This window comes from Lampris incognitus, chromosome 16 (genome assembly GCF_029633865.1).
Source record: "Lampris incognitus isolate fLamInc1 chromosome 16, fLamInc1.hap2, whole genome shotgun sequence".
Classification (NCBI taxonomy): domain Eukaryota; kingdom Metazoa; phylum Chordata; class Actinopteri; order Lampriformes; family Lampridae; genus Lampris; species Lampris incognitus.
In genome coordinates, this window is record NC_079226.1 from 7,707,173 (window position 1) to 7,720,594 (window position 13,422).

General features: G+C 43.4%; 1 protein-coding gene across 1 annotated transcript; it reads left to right on the forward strand.

Moving 5' to 3' along the window:
- The first annotated feature begins 7,846 nt into the window (after positions 1-7,846).
- Positions 7,847-12,957, forward strand: lrrc51 (leucine rich repeat containing 51). Its single transcript, XM_056296463.1, has 4 exons — positions 7,847-7,898; positions 9,966-10,171; positions 12,059-12,207; positions 12,822-12,957. Exons 1-4 carry the CDS (start codon positions 7,847-7,849, stop codon positions 12,955-12,957), a joined length of 543 nt encoding a protein of 180 aa, XP_056152438.1.
- Positions 12,958-13,422: the final 465 nt, after the last annotated feature.

Sequence of the window (13,422 nt, forward strand, 5' to 3'; positions counted from 1 at the left end):
CCCCCCCCTCTCATTTATTTCTCTTTGCTGCTTTTAGTAAGCCATGATGTACTTTGACAGTGACAATGGCTATTTTCTTGGACAATGTCAAATAAGGGCAATATAATGTACACAAGGTTTAGAGATGACGTGCCAAGTCAATTTTATTTGTATAGCCCAAAATCACAAATTACAAATTTGCCTCAGGGGGCTTTACAGCATCGGATAAGGAACAACCCTGCCCCCCACCCCACCCCCCCCCAAACAAAACCTTTAACAGGGAGAAAAATAAGAAGAAACCTCAGGGAGAGCAACAGAGGAGGGCTCGCTCTCTCAAGATGGGCAGCATGCAATGATCTTGTGTTTACACAATTTACAGAACACACCAATTGAAAGAGGATAACAGAATTATGATGGAATTATAGAATATATGAAGAATATGATGAGGAGGATGCCTAGCAGTGTCCAAACGCCACCAGAACAGCCCAGGACCCGAGCCACATGACCACCATCAATAACCATGTAAAAAAAAAAAAATTTAAATTAGTCACGCATCTTAGTGAGAGAAGGATATAACATTAAAACAGGATAACAAACGTATATGGCTTTATAAGATATATATAAAAAGAAAATGTGATGAGAGGGATGCCAAGCCTTGGGAGATTCTGTAGTGTTTGGCGATGCCACTCGCTATTGCTCTCCTCCTCTGGGAGGGAAACGTATCGTGACAGGCCTCGGGCTGTGCCCTACCTGACCCCTCCTGTAAATACGGCCTTCCCGCTGTGAGGATGTGCTGTCCAGCGCTTGCTGATAAGTGATATATTTCGTCTGTGCCTCTCCTCTGCACAGCTGACAGCAGACTGGTTTGATTTATGCTCGGCTTTGTACCTTTTTTTCCTTTCTTTTTTTTTAAAGACAGCTTTCCTACACAAACTCCATGGTACATCTGCCCACATATTGATTTTGACTGTTGAAGGAGCCACGAGGGAGTTACAGCGAGTAGAGATAATGCGAGCTATGAAAACATGTTTGCAGTGCAGCTGTCCACGGAGCTGAACAGTCATGGATTCATCACTTCCGCTGGGTTGGTCTGAAAATCCATGACTTGTCTTGAACCACCATGGTGTCATCAGAGTCCTACAAGTCTAGGCCAATTTTTCTCAGTCTCTTTTGGCTCGTGACCCCACTTCGACGTCGCAAGCCTCTAGGGACCCCAGACATTCAAAACAAAGACAATTTTTTTGCTAAAATTAATTTGTTTTCGGCCATGTAATAGTTTGTAAAATTATATTGCAAGTAAACATTCATACGTTTAGATGTTTTAAATTGTGTGTGGTGCTTTGATTATTATGATTATTGTTATTATTTGTATTGACGATTTACTAGAAATTTCAGGCGACCCCATTTGAATTCCATGCGACCCCACTAGGGGTCAGTTCAGAAGCTTGGCCCCTCAGGCAGATACCCACCCAACACAGGTTCCTCCATATTCAGCACTGACATTGAACTTGTAAATATTACCCTTATACCCCTGATCATTGACTCTTTACCCTTGCGGACGTGCTGAGGGTGGCATGGGAGTTTGACTAGCCAGTCTACGTGTGTTTTGTGGACTTGGAGAAGGCTAGACCAGATAACAGTCTTCATATGAATACAACACATCTAGAGAAAATAACGTGATTTTTGAAAACCTGGAAGAGAAAATTAATCTTTGGTTAAAAAAGTACCCTAAGGCATTACTTATATTTGGAGGGGATTTTAATGTAACTATAGACAATACAATGGACAGATGGCCATCTAGGAATTCTGGATCTTCTAACTCATATTTAAAACGTTTTATGGAAATTTGACATAGTAGATTTTGGAGAGAAAATTTTCCTCAAGACCGTCAATACACCTGGTGTAACAAAGACCTTTCGTGACAGTCATGGATAGATTTTTGGCTAATTTCTAGATGCCTGGCTGATGGGGACTTGTTTGTTACTATTAACTCCACTCCATCAACCAATCACAAAACTATGTATATATTTCTAACTCTTATTCACATCCTGTGAAAACCTCGATGTTGAAACTTAACAACTCTACTCCTATGTTTGATCAGGTGCTGGGTAAAATAAGGAAATTTATCAGCTCCTATTGGAATTAAGCTAGTGGTAAAAAATTCCTATAGCTATTTTTGGGAACTGCTTAAATTTGAGATTGGGAAATTTCTCAGGAAATTTTGAGGCGATCTGGCTAAGAAAAGAAGAACTGCAGAAGAAGAAAAACTATCTACCAGTTGGCATGTTTTTCTCAACAAGAGAATTTATCAGATGATGAGCATAAAGAATATTTACAATTGCAAAATAGATTGGATATATATAACATTAAACATCATTTAAGCAGAAGGAACATTTATTAGAGCAAGGAAATGAAGGATGGAGGAGGGGGAATAAAATTACTCTTACCTTCAGACTCGAAAAAATACATTCTAATAACTCCACGATAGATCAATTACCAATAGATAATAACGTGGTTAATGACCCTAGAAGAATTGGTTCTTTCTGTGCCAATTCTTACGGCAATCTCTGCAAGTCTAAATACTCTGAAGAAGCTGCCACAGCTTTTCTTGATTCAATCACTCAGTGTAAAGTCTTATCCACAGATGATAGGAATTCATGTGATTATACAATTGATGTTAAGGAAGTTGAAAAAGTGATAGGAGATCTGAAAAATAACAAACACCTGGAAATGATGGCTTTACTGCTGAATTCTACAAAATGTTTGCTGAACAATTATCCCCCTTTTTGGTTATTTTATTTTATTATTTTTTTTTTTACAAAGTATCCAACAAGGAGCTGTCCCACCCATCATGACTAAGGGGATCATTACTTTAATTCCAAAAACCTAACAAAGACCCATTATTGTTGGATAATTGGTGCCCCATCACACCTCTCAATAATGATTATAAAATATTAGCCTTATTGTTTGCTCAAAGATTAAAAAAAAACTATTTTAGATACTAAAATAGATGAGACAATCAGGATTCATGAGAAATCAACACATCACAAATAACATTAGATTGGTTTTAGATTTGTTAGATTATCACGACCTTGCTGATAGCGATGGCCTCATTCTCTTGACTTTTACAAAGCCTCTGATTCTGTGGAGCATGACTTCATTTTGAAAGCCCTATCAAAGTTTGGTCTCGGAGACTACTTTTGTAAAACTATCAAAACTCTTTATAATAACGGTAGTAGCTCAATTAAGTTAAAACGTGGTACTTCTTCAAGGTTCAGCCTTTATCGTGGAATTAGATAAAGTTGTCCGATCTCCCCTTATCTCTTTTTGATCGCTGCCCAATTTCTTGCTACTTATATTTCCAATGGTGATTTGCGGGGTGTAGTGGTTGGTAGTGGAAAATATTCCTTGGAAAAGAGTTTGGACTTCTGGTTCTGCCCCAAATACGTTTGTGTGTTGAAAGGACGTTAAGTTGACCGTTCAAGTATGCTTTGTATGGTTAAATGCACAAATGATTGGGGAACTCTTATTTTGAAAGTATTTTTTTATTTTTGAAACCGCACAATTGAGGAAAAACAGGAAGTAGGAAGTGGCTGTTAGCTGTAAACTGTGAAAGGGCATGGTCGAATCTTCATGGCTTGTCAAATGTAATCAAAAGGAATCTGCTGTGAATGTCCTTCAGAAAGCAATGGCTGTAAGTTTAAAATATCCCTTACATGTTAGAGAATTTATATTAATGATTATTGTGCGTATTGTTTAAGTTTGTACGAAAATAATAGTTTAATATGTTGTAACCTATGCAGTTTACCTGCTGCTTACCTAGTCCTAGTCGTCTATTAATGTCAATCTTCATACTTAAGCTGTTGTATAATTACCCAAAAGTGCTGTTTGATGCTGGCTGTGTTTCCAGTCTGTACGGAAAATAGATGTTGTCTAGAAATGTCTGGTCTAGTCTTCTTAAAGGAAAATTGTCTACAGTGTTAGTGCTAGGCTGTTCATATTTAGCCTACCTGTTGGCATGGCAGTCTATGTTTGTATCTCTCTTTTTCTAGTTTTACTCTAATTCAGTGTGCCATCTTGACTTACCTGATGTACGAAGTCAATAAAGGAGCAAGGACGCTCACTCTCCTGGCTCTTGGAAAGGGGTTTGGCTGGCCGTTTATTTATGTTAACACTTTGGAAGTTTAACACATAAAGAGAACGGTACACCTCTCAAATACCTGTTAACTAATAAAATGACGTTTAAACTGATTCATAGATTCTACCATGCTCAATTATATCTTAAAATGCTTAAAAATTATATTGATATCGGTTGCTAATTTTGTGTTACTATGGCTGAAACTGCTCTGCATCTAGTTTGGAATTGTACACATACTAAAAAGTTTTGGTCTGACATCCTTTATTTTATTCAGATACACATTATTGCCGATTATTCCGAGAAGTGGAATGAAAGTCAGTAGGAGCAAGACGGAATACATATGCATGAATGAGAGGGAGGACAGTGGAATGGTGAGGATGCACGGAGTAGAGGGGACGAAGGCGTATGAGTTTAAATACTTGGGGTCAACTGTCCCAAGTAACGGGGAGAGCAGAAGAGAGGTGAGGAAGAGAGTGCAGACAGGGTGGAGTGGATGGAGAAAAGTGTCAGGAATGATTTGCAAAAGAAGGGTACCAGCAAGAGTTAAAGGGAAGGTTTACAAGGTGGTAGTGAGACCAGCTATGTTGTATGGTTTGGAGACAGTGGCACTGATGAAAAGACAGGAGGTGGAGCTGGAGGTGGCAGAGTTGAAGATGCTATTTTCATTGGGAGTGATGAAGAAGGACAGGATTAGGAACGATTATATTAGAGGGACAGCTCAGGTTGGATGGTTTGGAGACAAAGCAAGAGAGGCAAGATTGAGATGGCTTGGACATGTGTGGAGGAGAGATGATGGGTGTATTCCCAGATCGCAAAATTGCTGTGGTCCGGACCCGTCCCACACCCGACTTTTATCTTTCTTGCTTTCATCCAGCCCACATACCATGTGGAATGGTGGCACTTGGGCGGTCCGCTCCTGTTTGCCAGATCTGGGCCAGTACCAAGCCATAGCAATGCCGCATGTGCCGCATATTTGCCAACGGTGGCCCATATTTGTTTCGTGATATTTGGGTTATGTTCACCATTTACCACACGGGCCACTTCAGGGTCACATCCAGATTACATGTTGCCGAGAGCACCGCATCTTTGCCAAAAAAGGCCCACATTTGATTTGGCATATTTGGGCCATATTTGCTATCATATGTACATGTGGGCCACTTCAGGCTCACATCCATTTTGTCCGGGCCAGAAGAAGGCCATCAATGCTGCATCGTTGCCTGAACTGGCCCACATCCGGATGCTGTCTGGGTTGGGAGAAGGACGCTGACTATGGAGCTGCCAGGGAAGAGGAAAAGAAGAAGGCCAAAGAGGTTTATGTATGTGGTGAGAGAGGCCATGCAGGTAGCTGGTGTGACAGGAAGATGCAGAGGACAGGAAGAGATGGAAACGGATGAGCCGCTGTGGAGACCCCTAACGTGAGCAGCCGAAAGTAGTAGTAGTAGTAGTAGTAGTAGACACATTATTGCCGATCTTTGCTTTACCTTTGAAAATGCTCTTCTTGGCTTCTTTGATTTTAAGAAGGAGCAAGCTTGCCAATTTTTTTATTGTAAATCTTATATTTTTACTTGCCAAATGTCATATCATAAAGGTAAATTTAGACATTTTAAACCTTCTTTCACTGCATTCAAAAACGAGCTTGAACATTATTTGGATACCATTAGGTCCCCTACCAATGTGAAAGGAATGAAAACTGTACAGCTATACTCATCTGTGGCCTCGTAATATTGAGTTTGTATTCGTGGCATCTTTCATATGCATTCCCTCCCCCTGGCAAGTGTTTTAATTGTCTCTGCTAACGAACGTACCTCTGTGTGTAAATGTCTTTTGTGATGTTTTGTAATTGTAAAATTTTTAAAAAAAGTTTTTTTTTTAATCCGACCTGAGCGGGGAGGGTGGCGAAGATGGCAGGGTTGTGGGTGGGAGTGTATTTCTGCACACCGTCACGGTGCCTTTGTTATCGGTTTATATCCATCCATCCATTATCTTAACTGCTTATTCTGCTCTCAGGGTCGCGGGGATGCTGGAGCCTATTCCAGGTGTCATTGGGCGGCAGGCGGGGTGACACCCTGGACAGGCTGCCAGGCCATCACAGGGCCGACACACACACACACACACACACACACACACACACACACACACACACACACACACACACACACACACACACACACACATTTCTAGGGACAATTTAGTACGGCCAATTAACCTGACTTACAGGTCTTTGGACTGTGAGAGGAAACCCACGCAGACACGGGGAGAACATGGAAACCCCACCCAGCAGACGACCCGGGATGACCCACCAAGGTTGGACTACCCCGGGGCTCGAACTCAGGACCCTCCCCGCGCCAACCACTGCGCCACCGTGCCGCCCCAAGTGAAATCGACGATCAACATAAAAACTTCACACGATGACACAAACTTAGACGTAGACGTGGGCCAAGACACTGCATAATCGGTACTGGGTGAGGCCGCTGCAAACGTGAGTTTGCGCCGCCATCTTACCACACCGGAAGTGGTGATTTTTAAAACAACCAATAAAGAAAATCAACTAATACTAATATCTAACCAATACTGATCAGGCACAATCAATGATGAACAGCAATGTAAGGATCAAGGCACAAAGGGTGACATGAGTCAGTGAGGCTTTGCAAATATTTTGTGTGCGTGTGTGTGTGCAGGGTGAGAAAATGGCACCAAATGGGCAGCACAGTGTCCCAGTGGTTAGCACTGCCGCCCCACAGCAAGAAGGTCCCCGGCTCGAACCCCAGGCCGTCCCAGGTCCCCTCTGCGTGGACCTTGCATGTCTCCCCGTGGGTCTCCTCCGGGTGCTCCGCCCCCCCCCATCAAAAACTATGATTGGTTGAGCGTGAATACTGCCGTCACACAGAAGACTCCGTCTCTAACCCATGCTGCCTTCCCTTCTGACGCCGACGGCTAACGTTAGCTATCGAGACACGTGAGATTTTCAAACCAGCCACCGCAGCTATGGCCGCTACAACGAGCGATCACCCTCCGTCTCTTCTGTATGACGACAGCATTCGTACTCACCCAATCATAGCACAGACAGGCGAATATTAATTAGCTCCTGCCATCACAGGAGCCGACACGCGCGTTCACGCCAGAAAAAAACCAACCTGAGCGTTTAAATTCATGCGCACCACGTGGATTTCTCCCCCTCTAATAATTAACAACTTAATTACAATTCGGCGGATCTGTAATCAACGGCGACCCGGTTGCGGTTGAAACTACAATTCCCGTAAAGCAAATATTCGTTTCCATAGAAACAAGTGTAACCGGTTATTTTCTTGCCCGGTGCGGGATTCGAAACGAGGTGTACTGCACCACAGGGCGACGTCACTAACCGCTCGGCTAAAGGGTCACGGGTCTTAATAGTAGTTTACAGTCGTTTTGTTTTTCAAACCCAGACAAGGATTGCAGTGACGAAAAACGCAAATTCCTAAATCCCCGACGCTGGCGGATGAATAACTGCTACGAGAAACAAGAAGAATCCATTGACGAGGGCGACGAAAGGGTGGGTTGTTTTGCCGCCGGGAGGCATAATGGGCTGCCGCTGCAGGGCGGCCATTTTGGAAGATTGCTCGACTGCCTAAAAATGCGGCCCCCCCTTCGCGTTTAAACCGAGGAGCGGGACATAAAAACGGCATGATGTGTGAAAACGTCTGAATGAAACGTGTCTCTCCACACAGGTCAACCAGCCGGCTGCGGACCATGTGCAGCGCTCCTGTGGACCTCTCGTTCAAATGCATCGGCTCGTTAGAAGGTAGGCGGAACGCCGGGCCTCGAAACAATAGGCCTTGTCCTGTAGCTAGCAGGGCTAGCAGCAGGCTACTAAACACGTGGCTTCGCTCAATGCGCCTTGTTTAAAGAATGTACGTTCCACACTCCGAATGTTTCTGTTAGTTTCAAATAAGACAACTGTACTTATTTAACTGAGTTTTATTTGCGCCCTCAACAGCAGGTGGCCACAGCCTACGGAACATTTCAACAAGGGCCTTTTACTAGCTGCGCGCATTCCTCCCAACAGCAGGGTTACCGTAAAGACTGCAGTGGAAGTGACTAGCAAAACAGGCTACCGTATTAACTGTATTATAGGTACCAACAAAAGTTCAGTTAACAAACTTAACAGTTTTATTGAGTAACATTTACATGGCTAGATTACTTTAAAGTGAATGTGTTCAAGAAGCATCCGCACCTCATATTTCCGTGGATGGATGGATGGAAGGAAGCGTTCTCTGTGTAGTTGAGTTAACTCAAGCTATATTGACAACGTTGCCGGTGGTCAGTTTTTAGTTATTTACTTTTTCTTTTGCCATGACTGCTTTCAGTCGGTGGCTGTGAGTTCAAAGTCGTAACGTCACTTTTATGTATTACATATGCTTCATATACAAAAACATTGTATACTGCTAATAAGACCCACTGGCCGATCGACTAGGGGGTCTGACCCTTCAGTCGAGCGGTTAGTGATGTCGCCTTGTGGTGCAGTACACCTCGTGCGAATCCCGCACCGGGCGAGAAAATACCCGGTTACATTGGTGGCAGCGGTGTTGACTAGAGCAGTGTTTCTCAACCGGGGGTCCGCGGACCCCTAGTGGTCCGTGGTGTAATTGCAAGGGGTCCGTGAAAATAAAATATCTTTATAAAAAAAGATCCTATGACATTTATAGAAATAGGATTATTTTACTCAAATGTGACAGACCTTTATCTACCTAGACTTTTTTCTCTAATTACATCTGTTTCACAAGTGTAATTTATTGTATTTTAATAAGAGATCTCGCTCCCGTTTGCATTGTTAAAAGTTACTGCATAAAAATTCTGTTGTTACATATATCTGAAAGTTACTGAATACATATTCTGTTTTGTTAACTATATCTGAAAGTTACTGCATAAGAATTCTGTTTTGTTAACTATATCTAAGTTACAACTGAAAGCTCTTATTTTTGCCCCAAAGAGTGAATAAATGCTATAATGCAATTTAAAATGCAGTTTCTATCAAATTGCAACCCCCCTCCCCCAAGATCAGGTGGAGGGGTCCTCAGGGTAGATCAAAAATACGCAGGGGGTCCAGGACCCCAAAAAAGTTGAGAACCACTGGACTAGAGGGTCCGACCCTTTAGTCGAGCGGTTAGTGGGTCTTATTAGTAGTTTACAACATTATTGCTTAAAAACTGATAACAGAGAAATTACAATAGACTTCCACAGTAAGAGTTGGATTTTGATGCAAAAAGTATCCCCCCCTTGCAGCTAAACTATGACGATACCCACAGTGGAAATACGTAAGTATAACTGAGCCCAGTGAACCAATGACTACATCCATCCATCCATTATCCAAACCGCTTATCCTGCTCTCAGGGTTGCAGGGATGCTGGAGCCTATCCCAGCAGTCATTGGGCGGCAGGCGGGAGACACCCCAGACAGGCCGTCAAGCCATCACAGGGCCCACACACACACACATTCACACCTAGGGACAATTTAGTACAGCTGATTCACCGGACATACATGCCTTTGGACTGTGGGAGGAAACCGGAGCACCTGGAGGAAACACGCAGACGCGGGGAGAACATGCAAACTCCACAAGAAGGACAATCTGGGATGAGTCCCAAAGTTGGACTACCCCGGGGCTCGAACCTAGGACCTTCTCGCTGTGAGGCGACTGCGCTAACCACTGCGCCACCATGCTGCCCCAATGAATGCAGTTGCTTTTAAACAGTCTTTCTGTCTCCCTTGCTTCTCTTTCTCTCTCTCTCTCTCTCTCTCTCTCTCTCTCTCTCTCTCTCTCTCTCTCTCTCTCTCTCTCTCTCTCTCTCTCTCTCTCTCTCTCTCGATTCAGATGCACTGACAGAGGAACCCAGTGCAGGCTTGCGGCCTTTGAAGAGAGACGCTACAAAGAAGTATGTAAGTCGCTCTCTGCGTCTCAGTAACAACATCATCAGTGACCTAAGCCACCTGCACGCCATTATCAACCACTTCCTGGCCGAGCCATCACGGCTTGCCTGGGTGGACCTCTCCTTCAACGACATCTCCAACATAGACCCAGTGAGTTTTCATTATTGTTGTTGCTTTCATATTTACTCACTCACAAGCTTGTTTTGCTTTCTCGGTTGTTTTTTATTTGTGTAAGTGTAGGAATAAGAATCCGTTTTGTTAGCCAATTCGGCTGTCACAGTATGAGATAATAATAATGGATTACATTTATATAGCACTTTATCCTGACACCCAAAGCGCTTCACATTGAAGGGGGTAACTCACTTCAAGCACCACCAATGTGCAGCACCCACCTGGGTGATGCACGGCAGCCATTTTGCACCAGAACACTCACCACACATCAGCTTGAGGTGGAGAGGGAGGAATCATTGAGCCAATTACACAGGGGGATGATTAAGGTGGCCAGGTGGAGAGAGCCAGGTTGGGAATTTTGCCAGGACACCAGGGAACCCCTTGCTCTTTGCAACAAGTGCCATGGGATCTTTAATGACCACATTGAGTCAGGACCTCGGTTTAACGTCTCATCTGAAGGACAGCATCTCCTACAGCACAGTGTCCCCTTCACTGCACTGGGGCATTGGGATTTTTTTTTTTTTGACCAGAGTGAAGACTTCCCGCTACTGGCCTACCAACACCACTTCCAGCAGCAACTCAGTTTTCATGGGAGGTGTCCCACCCATGTACTAGCAAAGCCCATACCTGCTTAGCTTCTCTCATTTGGAAGAGCTAGGGTACATGTTGGTATGGCTGCCGGCAAGTAACAAGTAATAATCTAGCTCATTATTAACTTCTAATAAAACTAACTTATAATAGTAAATATCCCTGGTGGAATGCTTACATTAGACATATTAGCTCACAACATCATCATAAAAGTAGAGTAAGTATGAATAGCCATCCATCCAGCCATCCATCCATTATTCGAACCGCTTACCCTGCTCTCAGGGTCACGGGGCTGCTGGAGCCTATCCCAGCAGTCATTGGGCGGCAGGCAGGGAGACACCCTGGACAGGCCGCCAGGCCATCCTTTTATGGAAATAATGGGTCTCTTCAATATAGTGCACATGTAGTAGATAAAAACTAATCAGATGTCTAAAGGACCTATTATCAAAAAAGTTTTAAAAACACAAGAAATCTTGTATACTACACTGTAAAGCATTTATACTTGAGAATAGAAGCAAACTTTGTAGAAGAATATACAGATATGGGAAATATTGTCCAGTTCACTGTATAAATATACCACGACTAAGACTACTACAATCAGCCAGATAGCCAATAACAATACCAAATATACAAATAATGTTTTTTGGGGGGGGGGTCCCCATTTTTCTCCCCAATTGTACCCGGCCAATTACCCCACTCTTCCAAGCCATCGCAGTCACTACTCCACCCACTGCCGATCAGGGGAGGGCTGCAGACTACCACATGCCTCCTCTGATACATGTGGAGTCGCCAGCTGCTTCTTTTCACCTGACAGTGAGGAGTTTTGCCAGGGGGACATAGCGCATGGGAGGATCACGCTATTCCCCCCCAGTTCCCCCGTCACCCCCCGAAACAGGTGCCCCGGCTGACCAGAGGAGGCGCTAGTGCAGCGACCAAGACACATACCCACATCTGGCTTCCCACCTGCAGACACGGCCAATTATGCCTGTAGGGACGCCCGACCAAGCCGGAGGTAACATGGGGATTCGAACTGGCGATCCCTGTGTTGGTAGGCAATGGAATCGACCGCCACGCTACCTGGACGCCCCTATATTTATTTTTATTTACATATACTTGCATGCCATCACGATGGTAGCACAGAACCAGCTTTAGTATCTTACTTTACACGTGCCATTGCAAACCCATGACAGGATCAGTATGTATTGTGATAGGATGATGTTTACTTTTGTATATCTGTCTGGCTTGAACATGCATACATATGTGTGTTTGTTTTCTTAGGTGTTGTGTGAGCTACATGAGTTGCGAATCTTGTATCTTCATGGTAATAACCTCTGTTCCCTGATGGAGGTGGACCGGTTGGGAGTACTGCCTTCCCTACACACCGTTACTCTACATGGAAACAGCATAGAGAATGTGAGAGGCTACAGGTATTCTTTCCTACTTCCGGTTATTCCTCCTACTTTCTCTCTATATGTGTTTATTCTAGAAGAAGACTTTCCTTCGCACACAATAACATTATACATTTTCTTTCGTCTTCAGTTACACTTTACTTCAATGTCTAGATCTCAGTCATAAATGTACATTTCCACACACGAACACATACATGCACACGCTTCTTCAGTGTAAGATGTTCAAACATGTTGTTTTCTTTTCTTGGGTATTATTTCTAGTTCTCAATAAGGGCTTGATAAAAGCATAGTGCAAAAAATAAAACACCCAACCCTCATCCATAGCTGATGGATTTGCTAAGTCAAGACACTCGTACGTCATTATAGCAGCAGCATTTACACAGACATGCTGGTTCAACATTTATTTTTAACTTTGTTCCAAAGATCAGTCCTTTCCCAGATCTATTCATTTTTTTCCCCTCAATTTCCTTTCCTTTTTTTGGCTACTGTCACGAGTTGCAAGTAAAACGCAAAGACGTACTTCAACCAAGTCGAAATAAACCGAAGCTAACAAGCACTGTGGACTGAAATGGAAACAAACAAAATGTCCACGAAGCAGCTGGATAAGTTTTTCTGTACGTTTGCATGTGTAGGAGTCATGTGATTTCTGTCCTGCCTCACTTGAAGATGATGGATTTCAGTGCTGTGACACCCACCGAGCGAGACATAGCACAGATCCTGCAACACCGCCACAACCGTAAAAAAGCCGCCCAGAGGGGCATCAACTGACCACCTGAGAGGGATCAGCTGCAGGAGTCACAAGTTCAACTCTGTTGTGCACATGCGTCACATTCGTAGCTGAATTGCACTCCAATTAAACGTAATGAAAATAATCTTGAATGATTTTTGTTCTAAACCTTAAAAACGCCCAATAGCCTTTTCAATATTTGATGCATAGTTTTGAAGCAATTGGTGAGGAGATGGTGCTGATTCACATGAGCTGACATCACAATTCTGACCCTGGAATAGATGCACGTAGGCAAAGATAGCCAGTAAATATGAGAAGTTTGATGGAATATGTAAATATTGTTGTGGTAATGCTTCATGGCTACTCCTCGTGTTGTCATATTTTGGAACAAATGTCTTCATAGATAACATTTAGCTTTGCGTATCATTCATATGACACAAATGTCTGAGCTTGTTTTTAAAGTCTTTAATGCATTTACTGGGGGGGGGGGTAATATTAAATCTTTT

Bases quoted from the DNA above. Each gene is read 5' to 3' on its own strand.
- lrrc51 (XM_056296463.1), top strand. From the start codon at position 7,847: ATGTGCAGCGCTCCTGTGGACCTCTCGTTCAAATGCATCGGCTCGTTA. The intron at 7,899-9,965 runs GTAGGCGGAACG...CTCTCGATTCAG, and splicing joins ATGCATCGGCTCGTTAGAAG to ATGCACTGACAGAGGAACCC. The intron at 10,172-12,058 runs GTGAGTTTTCAT...TTGTTTTCTTAG, and splicing joins ACATCTCCAACATAGACCCA to GTGTTGTGTGAGCTACATGA.